At 36.4% G+C, this 24,770-nt stretch overlaps 2 protein-coding genes and 1 pseudogene across 3 annotated transcripts; 2 read left to right on the top strand and 1 right to left on the bottom strand.

Annotated features, from left to right (window-relative positions):
- The first annotated feature begins 1,428 nt into the window (after nucleotides 1–1,428).
- Nucleotides 1,429–10,620, top strand: LOC105750826 (olfactory receptor 6V1-like). Of its 2 annotated transcripts, XM_031938194.1 has the most exons (4): nucleotides 1,429–1,720; nucleotides 4,893–4,949; nucleotides 6,468–6,577; nucleotides 9,527–10,620. In XM_031938194.1, the coding sequence occupies exon 4, from the start codon at nucleotides 9,670–9,672 to the stop codon at nucleotides 10,618–10,620; it is 951 nt and encodes a 316-aa protein (XP_031794054.1). In that variant the 5' UTR covers nucleotides 1,429–1,720; nucleotides 4,893–4,949; nucleotides 6,468–6,577; nucleotides 9,527–9,669. The 2 variants fall into 2 exon arrangements, with proteins under 2 accessions (XP_031794054.1, XP_031794055.1); XM_031938195.1 differs by lacking the exon at nucleotides 1,429–1,720 and having other exon boundaries at nucleotides 4,798–4,949.
- A 10,002-nt stretch (nucleotides 10,621–20,622) lies between these two features.
- On the bottom strand, nucleotides 20,623–21,589 carry LOC100919708 (olfactory receptor 6V1). Its single transcript, XM_003772667.2, has one exon. It carries the CDS (start codon nucleotides 21,580–21,582, stop codon nucleotides 20,623–20,625), a length of 960 nt encoding a protein of 319 aa, XP_003772715.2. The 5' UTR covers nucleotides 21,583–21,589.
- Nucleotides 21,127–24,770, top strand: part of LOC100922928 — an 80,132-nt pseudogene continuing 76,488 nt past the window's right edge.

Below are 24,770 nucleotides of genomic sequence, written 5' to 3'. Positions count from 1 at the left end.
AAAGAACAAGTTATGTGGGGGGGAAGTAATATGACATGTGGTTCATCTTTCATTTTCAAAAAGGACTAATGACATAACGGGATGATGTGTTGACTTGCCCGTGAATTGGATTCAAGTGAGGCAGAGTTACACAAAGTTGTCAGCCTGATTCTTTCTTCCAGAGTCTTCCAGTGGTAAGATAAAAGTCAGGATGATTGGTGATGGGCCAGGATATAGTGCATGACCTTGTCATCTTCTATGTCTGACGAACTTCTAAGTGTTCCATAGTGTTTGCTTCAGCCATCTTTGTGGCTAATGGAAGAAATTATTCTCATCTGCTCATTCTGCTGGTCAATGTCTTTACATGCTTGGGGTATACATCACCTAACTCACCTCCAAACTAATTTAGCTTATCTGCCAAGATTTTTTTTAACAAGCATATTTCTGCTGTGCAAGCTACAGTTTCTTGAATCACAGGATGAGGTAAGGTAGGAAGAGAAGATTGCTGAGGGGGATCTTGAATGTCAGTTTAGGAAGATGAGCTATAAAGAAGAGTCACTGAAGGTTCTTGAGCAGAAGGGAATATAGTCAGTTTTATACATAAAAATATTAATTGTACAGAAGTTTAAAGGGCAGATTAAAGGGAAAAGCATCCACTGTATGATTATTTTAATATTAAATGGTTATTCTGATAATGCAAGAAAGTAGACAGGGTAAGAAAAAATCAAGACTACAAGATGCTAGGGGTATTGTGAAAATAGAACTGACAAGGCTCATTTAAAAAATTTTAATTACATTTAGTTTTCCACTGAACAATTTTATTTTCTTTCCTTCCTATTCCTTCCATTTGAATTTTAAAAAACCTTCATAACAAATATTCATAATAAAACAAAACAAATCCTAAGTTGACCAGATATAAAAATGTATGTCTTGTTCTATATTTTTAGTCCATCACCTCTCTGGTAGAAAATGGGCACTGTGCTTTAGCTTCCTTTATCTAGAATTGTGTCATGTCATGGCATTTATCCAAATTATAAAGATTTTAGAAGTCTTTTTTTATAAATTAAAAAAATTAATGTTTTGGAACCATAGTAGTCTGAGTGAATGGGGAACATCATTGATAAGATAGTAAAGTCCCAAGAGCAGGTAGTTGTGTGAGAAAAGAGCCAGATTTCCTGATTTCCAGTCTCTGGTGAATTTGCCTAGGAGATATTTTCCCCTTCCCACTTTTCCCTCTAGGGAACTTACCATTATGGGGACCAAAGCTTTATCCTTTTTAGCTATTGCATATAAATGAAACAAGTGATTTGATTTGCCCAGCCCTCTCCTCTCAGGGAGTTGGAAGCATGGAGTCATTTTCTCTTACTTATCTATATTCCTGAAGGATTCCTGTTGTATTCCGTTCCCCAAGAATACCAAGCACAGAGGCTTTTAGGGCAGCCAGAAAGGACTCAGCTACAGGAAAATTTTGCCTTGAGAGAGACAAGAGAGTATAGGCAGGCAGGCAGACACTCCTTATGCTTCCTTTCAAGGTTCATAGCTTCTTTCCAAGGTCCAGGGTCTGACACAGCTCCTCCCTGGAACTCCCCTTCTCAGAGTTAGGGATAGTACTTGAGGAATGACTGTGTACCCAGATGGTCACTGCTTCCTGGGAATGACTATCATGCTTTTATTGCAGGCAGAAATGTCATTCAGTCAGTTGTCAGAGATGAGAAGAGATGGAGGCTTCTAGCTGACTCAGGTGAGTGGTTCATGTATTTGCTATCTTTAAGAGTCCTGATCAGTAAGTCAGAATAGAAAAGGCAATGAAGATATGATGGCTTGTAATAGCCTTAATCTCCTGCAGGTTTCTATCTTTGCTTAATCTGGGTTCTACTAGAGATGAGAAATGACAGGGAGAAAGGGGGAGAAAGGGACACCGAGGAGAGAGGGAGAAACGAAAAATTGGGAAACAGAGAAAGTGTGTGTGTGTGTGTGTGTGTGTGTGTGTGTGTGTGTGTGTGTGATGGAGAGAAACAGAGAGAGACTGAGAGACTGGACAGACAGACATGGACACATGAACAGAGAGACAAAGAGGGAGAATATGTATTAAATTCTTACTCGGTGTTAAGTCCTGTGCTAAGCACAACTAAACTATACGATACAGTGTTCCTCCTTTCTTTGATCATCTGAGCTTTCTAAGTCCTGTCTGCCAGGTGCTGAGGTCTTCAGTCAAACAGGGAAGGCAGAGGCTGGGCTAGCCAAGGTAGAATAGCGGTATGAATTGGTACCCCTGCCTCCCTTATAGAGGTAAAAAAGGTAATTTGAAGAAAAGCAGCAGGTAAATTTGAAGAAAAGGAGGATAAACCTGACTATTTGTGAGATTTATGTTTTTACATCTTGCTCAAGCTGTCCTTATTGTCCTATACTGTCTATGTTTATAGGGATCTCAAAAGTCATGTAGTCTAATTTGAATTTAATAGGGATTCTTCTCAATAAGGAATCTGATAAATAATCTTCTATGATCCATTTGAAATCCTTCAATTTGAAGGAAACCTATTAACTACCATGGCAGTTAATTCAAGTTTTGTTTTGCCCTAGTTATTAGGACTTTACCCCTATTCCTTGCTGCAGTTCAGCCATTTTTCAGTTGTGTCCAACTCTTTGTTACCCTATTTGGGATTTTTTGGAGGAGATCTTGGAGTCATTTGAGATTTTCTTCTCTAGTTCATTTTACGAGTGAGCAAATTGAGGCTAACAGGGTTAAGTGACTTGCCCAAGATCACACTCTTAGTGTCTCGGGTCATATTTGATTGGAGGATGAGTCTTCCTGAATCTCTGTCAAATGCTCTATCCACTGTATCATCTAGCTCTCCCCCTCCTGACCTCAATAAAGAACAGCTTTTCCCAATGTGAAGCACTACCTCTTATATTTAGCCAAAAATCAGTCTCACTGAAAATCCCATCAATTGAATCCCCCTTTGCCTTCTAGGGTCAAGTAAAATGAGTCCTATCTTTCTTCAAAAACTTACAACAATTACAATGTCTCTCCTACATCATTTTTCCTCTAAGATATATATCAGCCCATAAGAAAACATATATTAAGTACTAATTATGTTCCATGATCGGTATTAAGTACTGGAGATACAAAGAAAGGTAAATGACAACCCCTGTTCTCAAGGGACTCAACGTTTAATGCACAGTTAAACATGCAAATAATTTATAGACAATAGAAATTGGAAATAATCAATAGGAAGAATGAGGTTGGGAAAGGCTTCCTATAGAAGAGAGGATTTTAGGTTGGATTTGAGGGAAGACAGGATGATAAACAGATGGATTTGAGGAAGGAGAATATTCTAGGCATGGCAGACAGCCTGGAAAAAATGCCAAAATGGGGATATGTAATGTCTTTTTTGAAGAAAAGCAAATATTACTGGTACTTTTATCTCTTCTCTATCTGGAATGATATTGAGGTACTTCCCCAGACTGTATGCCTTCCTTTGTAACACTTTAGCTTATTAATGTCTCATCTAAAATATGGTGCCCAAAATGAACATGTTATTCCAGAAGTTGAATGACCAAGACCCAGTGGAACTATCTGTTCTTTAGTATGCATATTATGACCACTTTTTTGGGTGGAGCTTCTTTTTTAAAGTATGGGCTGGACTCAGTGATGGCTGGAGGTCTTTCCAATACTGGAAAGTTTTATCCTAATCAAAAATTCACTGTGATTTAACTGAATGGGAAATCTAGAATATGAGGAATTTGGAAATGTGTATAAGAATTTTGATTTCGTCGCTATTTTACAGATGAAGAAACTAAGACAGAAGTTAGGGTTATTTTTTTATACTTTTGGAAGTTGGAAGGAGCTTCATTTAGTCTAAGTCCCTATTTTTTCAGATAAAGAAATCAAGACCTATTCTAGCTATCTATAGTCACATAGACAGTAAATGAGGAAACAGGGATTCATAATGTGACTTTCTGATACCAGATTCAGTAGTCTTTCCATTCATCCTCCTTAGTGAGCCTGCTGATAGAAATGGAACATGGGAATGATTGACGTAGAGAAGCTTGGGCATTCTCAATTTTTTTTTGCATCATTGATCTCTTTGACAATCTGATAAGACCTATGGACCCCTTTTCAGAATAACGATTTAAATAATTAAAGGAAATGCTGAATTTTAGCTTGAGATGAGAGAAAATAAAACTGTAAGTATTTTTCCATCCAAGTTCAGAGACCCTATGAAATCTATTCATAGACTTCTTGAACCCCAAGGGTCATAAGTCATGGCTTTGTGTCATGGAGTCTTTGACAGACAGGTGAAGCTTTTGGAACTTTTTCAGAATAATAATTTAAAATGCATAAGATAAAGTACATAGAACTAAAAATGAAACTGATTATATTAAAATTGTTTTTTATTAAAATATATTACTAAAAAAAAAACAAGTTCATGGATTGTAGGTTAAGAACCACAAGTTCTGGAAGACTTTTAAATACAGTAGGATGAGATAGTACTCTGAAATATCTGCCAGTTCTTAAAAATATATTATTTTTATCTATATATATTGTAGGTAGCTAATTGCTGCAATGGATAAAACACTGGATCTGAAGTCAAGAATACATGAATTTGAATTTAACCTCAGATACTTATTAGCTGTGTAAACTTGGGCAAATCACCTGTCTTCTGTCTTAATTTCTTCATCTATAAAATGGGGATTAAAATATACCTACTTTCCAAGGGCACTGAGAGGATAAAAGAAGGTAACGTTTGTAAAGAGTACCTGCCTACTCTTTAACCTTTCTATTATCTCCAGGCTCAAATATATCCTTCTCTATTTGGCATTTAAAGTTCCATAATAACCTTGCTGCTTATTATCTTTTATCTTAAATAAGCCTAAGAGGAATTTGGGACATCATACCCTTCATTTTATAGATTTAAAAAAATGGAGCTTCAGAGAAGTGACATCCTTTGCCTGAGATCACTTGAGTGGTAAGTAGCCAAGGTAATGATCTAGCCCAGTTCCTGGGAATTTTAGTGGTCTGAAGTTTCATGGTCTTAGATTAGCTTTGATGTTGGGAAGGCATGGCTGGAGATCATCCCATAAACTGGCACAGAGATGAAGTTATCTGGACTCATAAAGGCCTTGGACAAAGGTTTAGAAAGTCATTTGTTCATTCAATATGCATGGATATATGCATCCAACAGTAGTTATATCAAACCTCTGTGTTAAATAAACTTGAAATACAAAGTTTATGTCTTCAAGGAGCTTGCTATCACAATAGGAGTTTAGGGACTACTAATACAATTATTTTTATTTTATAGATAAACTGAGGATAAGAAAGGTTAAGGTGACTTGCTTATGAAGCCATGAAGCTTCTTAAGTGATAAATACTATGGATACAACTAACCAGGTCCTCTGACTTTGTCAATTCAATGTATTTCAAATGAGATTTGCTACATGTGATCTTGGATCAATTGCTTAAATTCTTTTTCTAAGTTTCTTCATGTATAGAATGAAGCAGTTGAGACTCTTATCATCTTTAACTATAATTTAGGGCAAAAGTTTACCATAGCCTTCACTGTAATTTATCAAATTTATAAGTGCTTACTGTGTTCAGAAAACAACTGTTGGGAACTGAAGAGCTGAAAAATTTAGCTAGAACACCATCATGGAAATCAGTCTATAGTGGAAATATGAAATTAACTAATTTTATAAAATTAAATATTGAAAGGGCATAAAAAAGAAGCAGAATAATATTTTGTGGGATTCAAAAGTCGATCTAATGAGGAGGAATCAGGGTTCCTAGAAGAAGCAACATTTGATTAGACTTTAAAGGGTAGTAGGAATTTGATAGACAATTTGAGGAGTGAGGACATTCAAAAAGAGGATACAATGTGAACACAGGCTTGATGGCTGTTTGTATGAAATAGAAAAATTTGCAGGGGATAGGAAGGCCTAGGAGTATAAGAACTGAAATGCAGCAATTTTTTTTATAGATGCCATACTGCTTTTGTTTTCTATGGTGGGTCAGGGACTCAGTTGCATGGAGGAAAAATTAATTGAGTCTCATATAGGCAAAAAGAAACAATTTTGGTTTTAATTCGATTAGAAGACTTACTACTTTTAAATTAAGAATAGACTCCAAAGAAATATGTAATTAGCATATTATGTAATTAAATATATTAGTAAATGGTATATTATGGTTAATTATGAAAGTAAAGAGTAAAGCAACCTGAGAGGAAAAAATATGGAAGTAATATAGAAAAAGGGATAAAAACAGAAAAAGGGAGAGGTAAGGAAAGGAAAATGGTGAAAGTAAATGGGGGAGAGGACAGAAAAAGAAGGATGTTGGGAGAGACATAGAAAGAGAAAAAAGGACTTAAAGGGGAAAGGAGTCAAAGAGAGATGTGAAAGGAAGAGGAGTTAGTTAAAGCCACTAGTATTGTCACATTTTATTGTTAACTTTGATTTGCCAGAAAAAGTTGTACCAGTTATTTCTCTTTTAGGAATGCTGATGTATAAGCTAATTAACTACTATTCACAGAATGCAATTGCTCTAAATCCTTAAATCTGAAAGACTTCACTCTGGATGGTCCAGCTACAGAAAGTCTACCAGGTAAGAAATTATTTTTTGGGCTTTAGCAACTGTGATTATTTCATTAAAAGGAACTGAGTTCCCAAAGCACACAGTGTCTGCTTCAAATCCAAAAAAATGCTCTCAGAGTTTGGTCCTGATCATCCTGGATTTTCAGGGCATCTATGCTGGGCAGATAGGTGACACACAGTAAGTAATAGTGATAGTCCTAGAATCAGGAAGACTCATTTTCCTGAATTCAAATCTGATCTCAGACACTTACTAGTTATGTGACCCTGGGCAAGTTACTTAACCCTGTTTGCCTCAGTTTTCTCATCTATGTGATGAATTAGAGAAGAAAATGGCAACTACTCCAGTGTTTTTGCCAAGAAAATTCCGAATGGGATCACAAAGTGTTGGACATGATTGAAATGATTGAACAAGTACAAAATGCTGGGCTTGCTGACTATACCATGGGTATCTCCAATCTTAGTTTCAAGGTCACCATGGTTCAAATTCCTGGGTCCTATGAAAGTTATCTCCCATACCTGAAACTGAGGACAAACAACATATAAAAAAGTGAATATTTCCAGGATCATTTCTTGAAGTCAGAGCAAAAGAAGAGGGAGAAGGGGAAGGAAAGTGCTTCCTCTCTTACTGGCTCAGTTCATAGTGTCCATACTATAGGTAGATTTAAGCCTTTCCCTTTTTGGACACAGCAAATAAGAGTAATTGAAAGAGAGGTAGAGAGGTAGGGTGGTGGGGGTGGAGCAAAGAGTTCAGTATCACTAATTTTAAAGGCCAAATGCCAAATGTATTCTTACCAAAAAGATTATTTTAGTGATAGGCACAGGGCAAGTGCCCACAAGGTGGTCAGAAAGAGTGATACAAGTTCACTCTCAAGGTCTCTCTTAAGAACTTTAGAATTGATTGCATCACATGGGAGGCACTGGCACAGGATCGCCCAGCATGGTGTACCTCATTAGAGAAAGTGCTGTGGTCTATGAGCAAAGCAGAATTGAATTAGATCAGAATGAGCATGAATTGTGCAAAGTTTGCGAAGCTACCCCAAATGTTCATAGGGACTATTTGCATCCAACGTGTGGCAGAGCATTCCCAGTTTCTTTTGGTCTGATCAGCCACAGTCCCAAGGTTAGCATAGTGATGTCATGTTGATTCTCTTCAATAACAAAGGACAACAACCAACCTATCAATTTTAAAGATTCTATCAGCCAATTGGAACCAAAGGCAGAATGTCTGGGAACCCACCTTTACTTTTGTGCATATGAATACATTGAAATAAGTTTTATGTAGAGAATTTATGTATGAGTCTGTGTATTTGGGAAGATCATATATTTGGGAAGAGGAATGGGAGAGGAAATGGAGATTTCCACTGAGATGCTCACATCAATCAGGAGTTAAGTATATATGTGTACTTATGCATATACATATTTAAAGGTGATAAATGTTTATAAAAGATTAGAAAGATTTTATTAGAGTGGGATACAAGGCCATGTTAAGACAAGAAAAAAAACAGACATTTATCATGGGTTAGAATGATCAGCAAAGCATAGATAAAGAAACTTAGATTAGAACTAAATGGACCTTGGAGTCTAGATAAAAACTAAATAGAAAGGAGAAGGAAAGATATTTTACATGGAGGGTACATGATAAGCATAGACACAGAGGTATAATGAGCATATATTTTTCATAAGCTATGAGTGGAAGAATCCTTGATGATAAAAAAAAGGCTTGCATTGAAGAATAATCAAAGATGATATTAATGCATAATTTTTGTATTTCACTTTCTAATTTTCAATGTACTTTTCAATAGTAATCACATATAAGCCTTACCATTTATTACTTGAAAGACAGGGAAGACTATCCCATTTTAGAGCTAAGGAAACAGAGTTTTAGGAACTCACAGGATTTAGAGCTCAAAGGGTCAGGTAGTCCAGTGCCCCATTTTACAATTACAAGGAAGATTACAAGGAAGGTAAAGCAACTTGTTCAATATCCTACAGTCAGTATATTACATAACCAGGATTTGAACCTCAGTCTTCTTGATCTAAAATGTAATTTCCTCTTTATTATGCTCTGGAAAGTGATTTTAAGGTCAGTCACTTAATGGAAAAATTAGGATGAAGATCCTTGTCCTCTTCCTCTAACTCCAATATTCATACATTCTCAATAATGTTAGCTATAGTTAGCTATTGTGGAATCAGATAAGGTGGATAAAGTATATAGAATCAGATTATTGGAGGGGGACAATTACAAAGCCAAGAGAATGATCCTGAATGTTACTGTTTGGTTAATAAGTACATTGTAGGTTCTTAAGTAATAAGCACTTGTATATGGGATGTGCCATAGTGAAGATAATGTGAGGGTTTGTGGACCTCCAATTTGGAACTGTCTCAATGTCTATTTGGTGTTTTATTATTCCATCTGGGAAAAAGCCTTCTTTTCCCCCCTTCCTAGAAATGGAATAATTGTGGCCAACAATTGTGTTTGAAAGGAGAAATTCATTCTTTCATTGGCTCATTGACTCAATGGCTACTTCTTAATTGCTTACTATAAGGAAAGACTTGAGCAATGAATTCAGAGCCGTGGGGCAGGTGCCAAGACTTGCAATTATAGAAGTATTTGATGGAAAACTCTGTAAGTTCCACACCTAAAGAATTCAGATAAATTCTGTTGAATCTATTTTTTCTCTAGCATGAAATTCTAGTACTGTGCTAATCTACTGTCAAGTTTAATATTTTGTTCATTTATTTTGTCTATATTGCTCATAACATTGATTGTGATTGGGATTAGCACGTTTAGATCACCAAAGAAGTTGGATGTAACTTTTCTCCTATGAGAAGGTGATCCTGCAAAATTTAGAGGAAATGCTAATTCTCTGTACTCCCACTCTCAAGTAAATAACCTACTAGATAATCTCCTTTCTCCATTTGAAATTCTAATGGGATTATATCACCTTGGTTTTTTCAGGGATTCATATCCAGAAGACCAGGGTTCCAGAGACCCCAGGAGATATATGTACCTATGTGATGCTTGATACAATGACTCAAATTGGGTGACCTCTTAATGGACTTGTTCTGCCTCACAGCTGGCACAATAAACTGATATCCTGAATGATGAATAATCATACTATGGTCAGGAACTTTGTGCTCTGGGGTTTTTCTCATCTCCAAGAATTCCAGGTCCTTCTCTTCCTATTTATCCTGTTGGTGTATGTGCTGATCATCCTGGGGAACCTGTCTATCATCACAATCACTTACCTTGATTCTCGCCTCCACTCACCCATGTACTTTTTCCTTTGCAACTTTTCCCTCATGGAGATGCTTGTCACTTCCACTGTTGTGCCCAGGCTGCTGGCCGATCTGCTGTCCACACACAAAACCATCTCCCTGGCTGAATGCCTGACCCAATCCTTCTTCTACTTTTCCCTGGGTTCTACTGATTTCCTCATTCTCACTGCCATGGCCTTTGACCGTTACATTGCAATCTGCCGCCCCTTGCATTACCCAACTATCATGAGCAACCAAGTTTGCATTAGGCTGGTGGTAGCATGCTGGGTGGTGGGTTTCTTCTCAATCATTTCCCCCACCATCCAAAAAAGCCGGCTCTGGTTCTGTGGCCCCAATGTCATTGACCATTTCTTTTGTGACTCTGCCCCACTTCTCAAACTCTCGTGTTCAGAGACCCACCACATTGAACGCATGGACTTCTTCCTTTCTCTTCTCTTTGTATTGACCACCCTGCTGCTAATTTTGATCTCCTACATCTTCATTATGGCTTCTGTGCTGCGTATCTCCTCTTCCTCTGGTCGTCAGAAAGCCTTCTCCACCTGTGCCTCCCACCTCACTGTGGTGGTTCTTGGCTATGGCAGTTCCATCTTCATCTATGTGAGACCTAGTAAGGGCCACTCTACAGACTTCAACAAGGTGGTGGCCCTATTGACATCTGTGGTGACCCCCTTCCTCAATCCCTTCATCTTCACCTTTAGGAATGATAAGGTCAAGGAAGTCATCGAGGACATTGTCAAAAAGATACTCTCCAGAGATTCAGGGGCCCTCAGATAAGAAGAATGGAGAATGTAAAACATGTTTTTTTTTTTTTTAAATTAAAGCTTTTTATTTACAAAACATATTCATAGGTAATTTTTCAACACTGACCCTTTGAAAACTTTCTGTTCCAAATTTTTCCCTCTTTCCCCTCATCCCCTCCCCTAGATGGCAGGTAGTTCAATACATGTTAAATATATTAAAATATATGTTAAATCCAATATATTATATATATATATTTATATAGTTATCTTGCTTCCCAAGAAAAATTGGATCTAGAAAGAAAAAAACCTGAGAAGGAAAACAAAATGCAAGCAAACAGCAATAGAAAGTGTGAAAATGCTATGTTCTGGTTCACCCTCAGTTCCCACAGTCTTCTCTCTGGGTATATATGGTTCTCTTCATCACTGAACAATTGGAACTGGTTTGAATCATCTCATTGTTGAAGAGGGCCACATCCATCAGAACTGATCATTGTATAGTCTTGTTGCCGTGTATAATGATCTCTTGGTTCTGCTCATTTCACTCAGCGTCAGTTCATATATCTCCAAGCCTCTTTGTATTCATCCTGCTGGTCATTTTTTACAGAACAATAATATTCCATAACATTCATATACCACAACTTATTCAGTCATTCTCCAATTGATGGGCATCCATTCAGGTTCTAGTTTTTAGCCACTACAAAAAGGGCTGCCACAAACATTTTAACACAAACATGTTCTAAGTTTCAAGGAACTTCCACTGCGTATGTGCTGGTCAGGACAACTATTTCTTTGGCTTTTCCTGAACCTTCTCTATCTCTAGTCTTATATTTCCAGACTAACTGTAACTTTTTTCTTTTCTTGTATTATTTTTAACTATGGCATTCATTAATCATTTGGAATCATTTGGCATCCACATACTTCATCAATATAAAAAGGCTAGAAGATATTTACTTCTCTGGGATTGTCGAGGAAATAATGACACCTAATTGCTTTATAAACGTTCTTTTCTCCCAATCTAAGTTCTGTGTCTTTATTTGCATTCACTGATGTTTCTTTGAGTTTTTATATCTTTTCCAGATTGTGCTCCATCCCCCGTATCTTCCTATTGTGTCTAGAATAGAGATTGGCACCTGGAAAATGTTTGTAACAATAGAGGGAGCAGAAAGGAGTGAAGCACAGAGGGTGGGCTAAGAGGAAACCACGGGCTTTTTATTGGACAAGTTCTGTAGGGTTACTCCAAAAATGAGGTAAAGGCAAACCAAGATTTCAGTTTACTAAGTATTAGTTCTTACCAGGTATCACTAGTGAAGTTGGCCCCATTTAAGAATCAGAAGGAATCATATTATAGTGTCTGGGACCATTAAAAGGATCATTATCTACAGAGAGATCTGAGCCCATGTTGCCTCTAACTGCTTTGCATCTCTGAGCCTTTACTCAAGCTTGTTCTTGAGATCTAGTTACTTCCCAGACATAGGCATCTGTCTCTCAGCTAGGATGGACTTTTAGCCCTTATCTCTATCTTCATGGTTTGAGCTTGTTCTTTCCTAAAATATGGTCTCCATTTCTCTCTCTCTGTCTCTCGGTCTCTGTCTGTCTCTGTCTCTTGGTCTCTGTCTGTCTCTCTCTCTCTTTCACTCTCTCTGTCTTTCTCTCTTTCTGTCTCTGTCACTCTCTCTGTCTGTCTCTGTGTCTTTCTGTGTCTGTCTGTCTCTCTCTCTTTCTGTCTCTGTCTCTCACTCTCTCTGTCTCTGTCTTTGTCTCTGTCTCTCTCTCTCTCTGTCTCTGTCACTCTGTCTCTGTCTTTGTGTCTCTGTGTCTATCTGTCTGTCTCTCTCTTTCTCTCTCTGTCTCTGTCTCTCACTCTCTCTGTATCTGTCCTTGTTCCTGTCTCTCTCTTTGAATCTTTAGTGCTTGGTACATAGTAGACATTTTACTAAATGATTGTTGATATTGATTTCTGCCCTTTATGGAAACCTGGTAATCTAGTCCCCTCTCTGTCCACTGCAGAAAGCAATAATGAAAAGGGGAGGATCTCATAAAAGAGTTAAAGCATTCTGCTTATAGATATTGTGATGGCATTACCTCTCCATGGTAATTCCATCCACCCCAGTTAATCTGTTGAATCTCAGTGAGAATGTCTCACAAAGGCAGTAGACCTGTACTGCTGCCATTGCAAACATAAGCATTCTAAAAGACAATTATTCCCAGGGCACTTAACTTGAAATATTTAGAACAGGAGGAGAATACGGGGCATTTTTAGTCCAAATCCCTTCTCATTTTTTTTGGGGGGGGCTTTTTTTCTGAGGCAATTGGGTTAAGTGACTTGCTCAGGGTCACACAGCTAGGAAGTGTTAAGTTTTTGCTGAGGCAATTGGGGTTAAGTGACTTGACCCTGGGCAAGTCCAGAGTCACACAGCCAGGAAGTGTTAAGGGTCTGAGGCCAAATTTGAACTCAGGTCCTCCTGACTTCAGGGCTGCTGCTCTATCCACTATGCCACCTAGCTGCTCCTAATCCCCTTCTCATTTTGCAGATGAGGAAACTGAGAGTATGGAGGAATGGGTGGAGATGGTACTGGACACCTTCCAATTCTTATAGAGCCAAGATGCTAAGTGTATCTCTGAATGCAACCCTCTTTCTTCTCTAGGTGAGAACAGTCTGTAGGACCTTTGGCTTAAACTCTGATCTTGTTTTGTATCCCTAAGGCATAGAGGCAATACGGAAGTTTGGATGTTCAAGTCTTCTTAAACTATCTATGTTACAGATCTCTTTCTTTCCCAGAAAGCCTATACAGGTTACAGCACATCTAGGGAATGAGACTTTCCCCAAAATAGGAAAGAAGAAGTCACCTCCCATATAAAAGGCTTCTCTCTAGGAAGTGAAACTATAGCCAAATTCTCTTAAAGTAATGCATGAAACACGAAAACTTTCCTGATTGTTCATTTCTCTATATTTGGTTTCACAAATCCATAACTTACATACCAACCCATGGAACCCATGTTATGGATTCATCACCCAGAACTCTTAATTTCTCTGTTAAAATTTTGCCATTTTGTCCTTAACTGAGGGGTTTTTCTACATGTCACAGATAGCACAGGTGGAGATTAACTACTTGTTGGGATTTCTAGAAAGAATTTCTCCTCTGCTATCCTCTCTGAATGAAGCAGCTGGTCTGCTGCATTAATTGTAAAAGTGCCAAAAGAGTCAATGGTTTTCTCATTCTCTGAAGTTTCTCTGCCTTGGTTCCCAATGGGCTAATTATTCCTCTTTGTAAACTTAGTGTAAAAAAAACTGAACAACATGTGAGAAACAATTATCTCCTTCTGGGACCGCACAAAAACTTTACTTAGTTCTTTCTCCTGAGATCATCTCTGCTTCTCTAACTCTTTCAGTTACACATTTTCCCCTTCTTCTGTCTGCTCTCCCCCCTTCTAATCTGTTTCTCCAAATTTTAATTGATTGGGATTCAAGCTCTGCATTTGACGCTTACTGACTGAACCCATAGCAAATAATTTAAACTTTCATTGTTTAGGAACTCTCCAGTGATATGTTACAAAATAATTCTCATGAACATTGGTAAAATACAGTAAAACAAACTTCCTGGTGTAGTGGGAAGAAAGTGCATTCTGGTGTTTAAAAAAAACAGGGTTCAAAAGAGGGCTTTTTAACCTTTGTGATCTTAAGCAAATTGTTTTAATCTCTTTGAACTTCGGTTTCTTCAACAGTAAAAGGAAACTTGACTAGAGGGGCCTTGACTTCTTGAATCTATAATTTCACACTCATAAACTAATGAAATCATAAGTCTAAACCAAAAAGAATTGCTGTAGACTATGTTCAATGCTAGGAACAGAAAAAAGAAATGAGGTATGATTCTTAACCTAAAACGATTAATGAAAAAATCAGGGATATAGAAGACATATGTAATCAAGTACAATGAAATTAGGCTCTGTATAAGCTAAGAAAGACACAAAGTACTAGGAGAGACTCAAGGAGGCAGAGATTACTCCCAGTTCAGAGAATCAGAGAAGGGCTTCATGTAGTCTAGTGGAGAAAGAACAATGCTATTCTAGTAATATGCTGTATATGAAATCATTTTGGCTATGATTCACTGACAAGATCCTGCACCCAGTACAAATAATCTAAGCCTGTAACCTGAGGCTTTTCTGCTCTTTCGAGCACTCATGACCACTTTTGAGAACTTATGACAACTCAATCTGAGACTTTCTTACTCTTTCAGAATATTGGTATGATCATTATATCTGGGAAATGCTGTGGGTTCCAGTAAAGATCCTTTGAAATGTGGGAATTTAACCCTTAACTGGTTAGTTAATTTTTTTTATGCACCATAGAGTGCTCTGTGGCTCTGTACTCTAAGCAGACCTGAAAAGATCTATAAAATCATCTTTCCATTAGGGAGAAGTGGATAGGGGTTGCTATCAGCAGGATGTCTCCTTGAGGATACTAATTTTAGGTCAACTATTCACTTTATTTGACTTGTGATACGTAAGAGTATCCTGAAGCTCTTTAGGAACTCAGTCTGAGATTTTTCTCAACAACTAGTATCTGAATTAACTGGAAGGATGACTATGATTTTTTACAAAAAGAATTCATATTTGAAAACCTACCATACACAGGGGAAGAATTTCCAACTTAAAAACAGATTAATTTTTGGTATTAAGGTCTTGACCACTTGACTTTTTACACTGGAAATTACCACACATAACTAGTTAAATGTTTTAACAATTGCAGAAATGCATTCACCAATGGAAGGAAGTCAACTATGGAACTGGGAGGGGTACTACACAGGGATTTTGTTTCAAGGGCCTGAAAGATGGAATAATAAAAAAAATTTGAAAGATGGAAAAATTAAAAAATGAATAATTGGCATACTTTTTGAGTCATCATTCTTTGATAATTTTGCTCATAAAACATGTTTGTTGGCAAAATTTTGAATTGGATCAGATGTTCTTAACTTTTTGCTTTTTGTGGGTCATGGATCCTTTTGTCAGTCTGGAGAAATCTAGGGACCCCTTCTTAAAGGAATATTTTTAAATTCATAAAACGAATTCTATAAAAATATAGAGGAAACTAATTATATCGAAATATTGCTATCAAAATAAATTTCAAAAAAATTCATGAACCTCAGGTTAAAAATTCCTGTTCTGGAGGAGTTTCAAGAACAGTAAGGTGTGGTGGTTTCTAGAAGCAGGGGAATGAATTATGTGATCTTTCATTCCTTGCTAGCTCTTAGAGTCTGTGTTACACTTATCCATATATATGTTTGGTCTAAACTCCCATCTCCCTGTTCTTTTTTCCCCTTTCTTTCCTCCTACTGTCTTCTTAAAGTTGCCTAACTTTAAAGTTGCAAAACTGCTACCTAAAGCTTACAAACCCTCCCTTAGATCTGTTTTTCTCCATGTTCCATAATTATTCCTTCCTTTTGTCCCATTAAATCTACCCTTGTTCAAATTCACTGATCTCATGAAAAAAAATGCTCTAAATCACAATTTTTTAAAAAGCTTTTCTTTGGAAGGAAGATTGGAGACAATGAGTAGCTAAGTAATGTGCACAAGATCATATAGTTAGAATCAGAGGTCAGATTTGAATGTGGGGCCTCTTGACTCCAATGCTAGTACTCTATCCATTGCACCTCCCAAAGGCTTCTCTAAATCACTATTGATTAGAGAAATGCAAATTAAAACTCTTAAGTACCACCTATACGTATCAGATTGGCTAATATGACAGAATAGGAAAATAACAAATGCTAGCAGGGATATGGGATAATAAGGTCACTAATAAATTGTTGATAAGAATTGTGAATTGATACATTCATTCTGGAGAACAATTTGGAACTGAACCTAAAGGGCTATAAAATTGTGTATATCCTTTTACCCAGCAAGACGACTACCAGATCTGTATCCCAAAGAGATTAAAGAAAAAAGAAAAGATTATATGTATAAAAATATTTGTAACAATTCTTTTTCTGATGTCAAAGCACTGGAAATTGAAGGGATGCCATCAATTGGGGAATGGTGAACAAGTTGTGGTATATAATTGGGATGGAATATTATTGTGCGATAAGAACTGATAAACAGAATGCTTTCAGAAAAACCTGGGAATATTTTTATAAACTGGTGCGAAATAAAGAGAGTAGAACCAAGAGAACACTGTACAGAGTACTAGCAATATTGCAAAAATAATCAACAACCTAGCTATTGCAATCATTACAATGATCTAAATCCAAAAGACCCATGATGAAAAATTCTAGAAAGAGAAAACTTAGAGTTCAGGTTGAAGAACACTTTTTCACTTTCTTTTTTTTCTTCCTTGCAATTTTTTCTTGCAACATGGCTAATATGAAAGTGTGTTTTGGATACCTTCACATTGATAATTGATGTCAAATTGCTTGCCTTATCAATGAAGGAAGAAGGAAGGGAAGAAGAACATTTGGAACTTAATTTTTAAAATGAAAATTAATATATATGTACTTGTTTTTTAATACATTTTTAAAATCTCATCTGGCAGCAATGAAAGAAATTATTTTGTAAATTATTTTGTGTTAAGGTGTGAAGGACTGATAAGGATTGGTATATTTTTTTCAGGATTAATAAGATAGAAGAAAAAAGCTTCAAATGAAATTAATGCATCTAGGAAAAGAAGGAAAGTGATTAAATGGGGAAAAGTTTTTGTATCAAATTTCTTAGAAAGATTTCGGCATACAAAATATATAAACAACTAACATGCTCACATATATGTACGTATGCAATATTTAATATGATATTAATATATAATAATATATAATATAAATTTTGTGTGCATATACATGTTTTTATAAATATAGTTATATATATATGATATGTATATACCTATATTGTTATAACCATAAATCAATCCCTAATAAATACATGGTCAAAGGATATAAACAAATAATTTTCCCTCCCAAAATTGCAAACTATTAACAGCCATATGAAAGAATGCTTCAAGTCACCAATAATAGGAAAAGTGCAAATCAAAACAATTCTTGGTATTAACTTATATTTATCAAATTCCCAAAGATAATTGGAATAATGGTGGGGAAGATGGGTGCACTAATATAGTGTAGGTAAAACTGTGAATTAAAACAAGTATTTGAGAAAACAATTGGGAATTATATAAATAAAGTGACTAAGATGTCTATACTCTTTGACCTCTGATATGCCTACTATTTGGTATACACTTCAGTGCTTCAAATGGGTACCTCCTTCAACTACTTTGGAGGTAGTGTGGAAGTGTGTTTTGTATACCTTCAAGTTGGAGGTTGGATATAAAGTTGGAGGTCTGTGGATATAAAAATTTGCAAATACTTTCAAAATTCTTTCTGAAGGTTATGTCTAGGAAAAAAAATGAGTTTAAAAACTGATTTGTTTTGCTGATTGATTTTTTCTTCTTCCTCTTTTTCTTTAAATTTTTGTTTATTATATGTGATGGCTTTATGGGAAATAAAGACATTGGAAAATCAGTAATGTAGAAACAAAATATATCAATTAAAATATATTTTTTGAAAAGAGGTAATGACTAGAAGTCAGAAAAAGCAGAAGGGCTTGCAAATCCAATAGGTCTAGTTGCAATGTCATATGAATCAGCCCTAGTTCTGCCAAATACGAACTTTTTTATCTTGGTTAAGCCTGTTAACTTGTCAGAGTCTCAGAGTTCTGTGTTTTAAAAGGGCACATCATAATCTTTCTTCTTTTCTTATAGGATTTGGAAAACCTTTAGAAATGAATCCCCTCAAGAGTTGTGAGGAGAGAGTAGATGGGTGGAATGTTAAATTCAAATAATGTTTGTGCAAGTCTGTTATAAATACTGAAACAATATATAAACATTGGGTCTCATTTACACTATTTTAATTATTACAGTTATCATTGTTTAGCATATGAAGACTCTTAGAGAGAGGAGCTAAAACAGATTGGATGACACTAGAGTCTTTTCTCTGCGTGAAGCTCTTAGCATATAGAAGCATATCTCCATCTTTGGAATAGCTCAGCCTCTGTCTAAGAAGGATCCAGTAGCCTGAAGAAGTGCCCATATTTATTTCCCCCTCTGTATTGTTGAAGGAGAAGAGATAAATAATCAAATATTTTATCTTAAATGTATGGGTCCTGATAAATCCTCATACTCAGAATAAAATAATTTTTTCCTACTTTACCTAGGGTATAGTAGAAGGAGTCTAATTTGTAGTCAGGAAATCTGCGTTCCAATCCTGAACCCATTCAATAACTCTGCCAGCTAAGTTGTACAACTATTATTATTGTTGCTTTTCACATGAGAAAAGTGATTTCAGATAGGCTAATTGACATTCCAGGGTCATATAAACCAGTTCATGCCAGATTCATGACATATCATATAGAGAACTATGATCCCAAGACCTTGAGATAACAAAAGGTATCCACAGCCCTCTAGTGGTGGCCAAGCAGGAAATGAGCTAGGTTTTCTATCTCAAAGAAACCTCCAGAAATCATTTAGCTTCTTGTCTTTCAACTTGATAAGGTCATGCACTTCAGAAAAGGTGATTGGTTTTCTATTCATTTCTTGATGATTTCTGGGGGTAGATACTCGCATCTTCCTTCCCTGAAGGTCAAAGAGTTCTTTCTTATGCCCCATTTAAATTCTGTTTGCTTTAGTTTTAGCTTTTCTTTGGACCTTTTGAAACATGAAGAATAATTGATTGCAGCTTTCCTTGCACGATCAGTCCAACATCTACTGAAATACATGTACTGGAAGTGATTTTTCTCCCTTGATCTCAGAACACTTTACACTCTACTCACATGTGACAATCTGACTTGTGTTAGTTTGTGTGTGTGTGCGTGTGTGTGTGTGTGTGCATGTGTGTGTGTGTGTGTGTGTGTGTGTGTGTGTGTGTGTGTATTTCAGTTCTCCTACAGAATATTCTATAATTGCCTTGAGGGCAGAGACTATGTCTTTCTTTCTTTGTATTGCCTCAATAACCTATGACAGTACACATTGATTGAGTTTTTTGAAAGAATAAATAAATGAACATAAAAAGGAAGCTCTGTGAAGGATTTTCCCTCTAGAAATCATGTCTGAGTATTTTCTCAAACTTTTCATAGGAACTTTACTCCACAGAGCATAAGCCCCAATTAATATGTACATACAAGCAGGACATAGTCTCACATTTGACATTTCCTTCCTAATTAATTGTTATATAAACACACATTTAAATTGTGTGCCCAGACATACAGACCTACGTGGCACACACATACAAGCTTAGCATGCCTGCAATAGACATTGCACCTATAAAAGGTGCTCATAACAAATATATAGACCTAAATAGCATCACACATACACACAACATGTCTGCAACACACAGAGCATACCTAAAGCATATACACACAATTCTGTATAAAAACAGATATGTAGATATGTACATATCTATGTACAAAACTCATAGTTATACAATCAAATAATCAGTCATAGATATACAAACTCTCATATGTTCTCAGGAAACACCCTAAACATTTTCATAGTATGTGCTCTCTTTCTTTCTCTGATATGTACACACAAACATATACTTAAACTCACACATTTAGAAGCATGGCCCATAGCATGCACAAAGGGCACATATAGGATAAATATGAATAAAGATTAAATAAATATAGGAATAAACACACCCTCAGAATGGAGTCTCCTAAGCAGACACTCATTCTTGATCCTAGAGCCTCTTGATAAATAACTTGTATGTGCATTTCTTTTTTGCTCATTATTCCATCTGTGTATATTGTATATTCAGAGACTTTAAGTCTGCCCAGGTAAGCATGGGATGCACTTTCTCTGGGGCAGATGAAAGTTCAAAATAAGTAGGGTGATAGCAAAGTTTATGGATGGCACTAAAAAGGGAGAAGGAAGATGACAAAGACATTCCTCCATGATCCCATTATGAAATCTGGTGACCCTTCTCTTTATAGGGTGACATAGACTTCCCTTTCAGTTGTAATTAGTCGCTACTATTTTATGTTTATAAATTGGAGCCCACCCTTCCACTCATGCTGAATTCTTTAGACTCTTTAGCCTCTGAATCTGTCCTCGGATAACGGTCTTCACTGTTTCATTTCGGAAAGTGAGAATGAAGGGATTGAGAACAGGGGTCAGGATGGAAGTGACTAAGACCACCATCTTATTGAGTTCTACAGAGTGAGCCTTGCTGGGTCTAACATAGACAAAGATTGTGCTGCTGTAGCCAATGAAGACTAGAGTGAGGTGGGAACTACAGGTAGAGAAGGCTTTTTGGCGGCCGCTTGCAGAAGGAATACGCAACACGGTGGTCACGATATAGCCATAGGAGACAAGTGTCACCAGGAAAGAGCTTAGGACAAAGGCCAAAGAAAGCATGAAGTCCCAGAACTCTAGGAGGGATGTGTCTGAGCAGGCCAGTTGTAGCAGTGGGGCATTGTCACAGAAGAAGTGGTTAATGATGTTGCCATGGCAGTAGGAGAGCTGCACCCGGGAGAGAACAGTGGGCACCATGGCCAGGAAGGGTGCTGCCCAGGCTGCCTCTGCCAGACGGATGCATACTTCCCAGCTCATAAAGGTGCCATAGCGTAGCGGGTGGCAAATGGCCACAAAGCGGTCCATAGCCATGTCTGCCAGAATGAGGAAGGAAGTAGAACCGAAGGAGAAGTAGAAGTAGAATTGGACCATGGAGGAGGTAAAAGAAATTGTCTTGGTGGGAACAAGGAGGTCTGAGAGCATCTTTGGCACTGCAGTCATGGTGACAAAGATCTCCAGTAAGGCAAAATTTCCCAGGAAGAAGTACATGGGGGTGTGGAGGTGGGCATCAACTAGGACCATAACAATAATGATGGCATTTCCCACAAAGGCCAAAAGATAAAGTACCAGGAAGGGTCCATAGAGCACCACCTGCAGTTCACCTAAGGTTGAGAAACCCAACAGGATAAATTCGGATGGGTGGCTTAGATTTGCCATATTCCAGGTGAGGGTCATCTGTACTGAAAGGAATAGTGAGCTGTTAGGGAAGGGTTTGTAGGGAAGGATGGGAGGAAAAAAATACACTGGCAGAGAAACTGTGGAAGAGAAGCAGAGATGAAGAGAAATAAACAGAAAAAGGACACAAAAGAAAGAAAAAAGGAGAGATACAAAATACATAATTAGAGAAACAGAACAAAACAAACACAGATATACAGATAAATAATGAGAAATAGAAAAGCAGAAAAACAGAGAAAAAGAAAAGGGAGAGAGAAAAGAGAGAGAGAGAGAGAGAGAGAGAGAGAGAGAGAGAGAGAGAGAGAGAGAAGAGAGAAAAAAAAGGAGAGAGGAGAGATAGTGAGAGGGAGTATAGAAACAAAGCAATGACAGAAAAAAACACAAAGAGAAAATATATAAAAAAGGGGGAAGGGAGGAATAGTAAGAAGCCAATAAACAGAAACATAGAATGAAATTTAGCAGAAGAGAGATAGTGAAAAGAATGAATAGTCAAATCAGAGCTGTCTCAAGAAAATTGCATGTCTAAATTAGGTTTAGGGACTGCTTATACTTATTCAAGGACGGTATTTTAGTGGCCCACCTCATGCATCCTTGTAAGCGTCTGTGATGCTTCTGTTGTTGTAGAAATTCTTTCTTAAAAACAAACAAACAAAAATGTTTCATGTCAAAGCTACCAGAGCTACTGAACTGAGAGCAACCAGAATGGAAAACCAATATGCAAAATCACTTTTGGTTTGACCTCACTAACACTTAGTTTTATAAATTGATGACTAAAAGAACCTTGATGATCATATAGCTCAAGGTCCAATTTGATAGTAGCAGAATACCATTCTGCCCAAGTCAGCTGGTTGCTGATGTTGTTATTTTTGGATGCACTCCTAAATTACAAATTCTCCCATGTACTTAAAAATAATTTATTTTTCAATGAACAAAAATCTATTATTTTTCTTTCCTTTGGTCACCCCCCTAAAACAAAGAAAAAGAAAATTCTTGTAATAAATATGTATAAACATGCAAAGCAAATTCCTTTGCTGACCATGTCCAGAAAAAAAATGTCTCAGTCTATACCCTTAGTCCATCATTTTCTTTGGAGGGAGTTATATAGCATGTTTCTCATAATTGCACTTTAATAGCTGTGTCCAATTCTTTCTTCCTAAAAACATTTTATGTCCTCCACTTTAATCCATCGTTTTGACCAAATATTCACCTTTTATTTAAATATTCATGTATTTCTGTGTAAATGTGAATATGTGGTAACCATATTGTCAATTTTTATATTTCAGTTAACATTATGAGTTTAAAGTTTTTATTTTTAAATAAATATTAATAATAAATAAATAAATAATTATTTGTTTATTAAAGCTTACAGCTTTTATCTCATGATATCCATCAAAAAGTAATAAAATTTGTAAATTGCTCAGAATCTAAAATTTTAAGTAATTACACTTATAAAAAGCAAGAGCTAAAAGAGATGTTAGCTTATTTTACAGATGGAGAAACTGAGACCTGGGGAGTGTCTTGTACATAATGAGTAAAAAATATAAATGTTTATTGAATTAAATTGAATTTTAAAAGTTTTGAAGGACTGAGTATCTTCTTGGTCCATCTTACACTATGGAATTTAATATCTTGCATATGGATGAAATATAGAAAATATGAAACATTTTTAAAACATTTAGTTTTTTGTTTGTTTGAGGTATTAAAGAGAGCATTGATGCTAGAAAGAAGGCCATCAATATCCCTGATGTCTTTCAAACTTCTATTTGAACTTCTATCCCTTCTATTGTATAATAGAATAACAGAATAATCACATCATGAAAGTTGTGTTTGGATGATGAAAAGCTACAATTAGAAAACAAGTCCTATAACCACATGTGTTTACAGTTATGATATAGGGAAAAGAGAAATGGATATGGGGCCAGAATCTCTTTTTGCCACTTACCATTTTAGTGACCTGGGGGTATATCATTTTTACCTCTTAGACTCAGTTTTTTAATCTAAAATGGGGGAGTATTTATTAGACATTACCTAGAATTTCTTCTAACTTTTCACTTTTGTGAGTATGTTATTTCATCTCTCAGAGCCACCATTGTTTTTTTCTATAAAATGGATATTATAAAAATAGTCCACTTATGTCACAAGAATGACTATGATCATCAAGTGAACTACTGCACATGAAAATGCTTTGTATAGTATAAGTAGATGTCATTATTCATGTTATTAATAGAGTTTAGGGTTATAATTTAACATAGTTATACAATATAATATATTGTATATAATGTAAATCATATATGATACACAGGTAACAAGTATCAGAGGCAGAATTAAGAAGCAAGCGAATGTCTCCATTTCCCAGAAAGTGAAGGAATGGTCTTAGAACTCTTAGAATAAAGACTATGGATTTACTGAAATATCATTGAACAATTTCACTTTCTTCAGTGAAACAATATTTTAAAAGCAGGGTTCAGGCCCAAACTTCTTAATTCTTATATGAAGAATCATAGAAGACAGCACTGGTTTGAGGGAATTGAAGCATCCAGATAGAGATGAATCTAAGTGATAAAAATCTATTTTAAAAGGTCTATCTAAGCCTTTTATTCTGTTACTTTCAACATAAATTCCAAATTCAAATCCAGACTAAGTTAAACAGATTCATAGACTTGGCTGGATCTACTGTCTTTTAGCTTAGAACTTCCCCTTTCTCCTTGCCCAAATAGGCTTGTTATTCACTTACCTCTGGATCTCTCCTTATTAGAGTCCCACAGTCTTTACTGCTGAGATGTAAACCAGATTCTTCAGTGGATCAAAGATGGAAAAGTGAAATCTGGCTTTGCTGGATAGACATGAAGGAGTAGAGATAGGAATAACTGAATAGATGCTTTTCAACAACACTCAAATAATAATAACAAAATAAATACAATTAAAACTGAAAATAGCTCCAGTTCTTTGGGATTTTGTTAAAAGGCTTGATATCTCTCACACCAGACTCCAGAATGTCACCTTCCATGAAGGCATAGGAAGGCATGTACCCTATAGGAAGTCAGAAGGAGATGTGTCCTATCGAGACAAATTAAGGCCCTCCGAACACCAGGTCCACTTCTGCTTCAATCCAATACTTTCTCTTTTCTTAGGATGCTTTGTTCTTGCATCAATTTCTCTACTATTTCTGCCACCTGAGTAGTTTCTTT

Source organism: Sarcophilus harrisii, chromosome 5 (assembly GCF_902635505.1).
Source record: "Sarcophilus harrisii chromosome 5, mSarHar1.11, whole genome shotgun sequence".
In the NCBI taxonomy this organism is placed as follows: Eukaryota; Metazoa; Chordata; class Mammalia; order Dasyuromorphia; family Dasyuridae; genus Sarcophilus; species Sarcophilus harrisii.
This window is presented reverse-complemented; position numbering and strand designations above follow the sequence as displayed.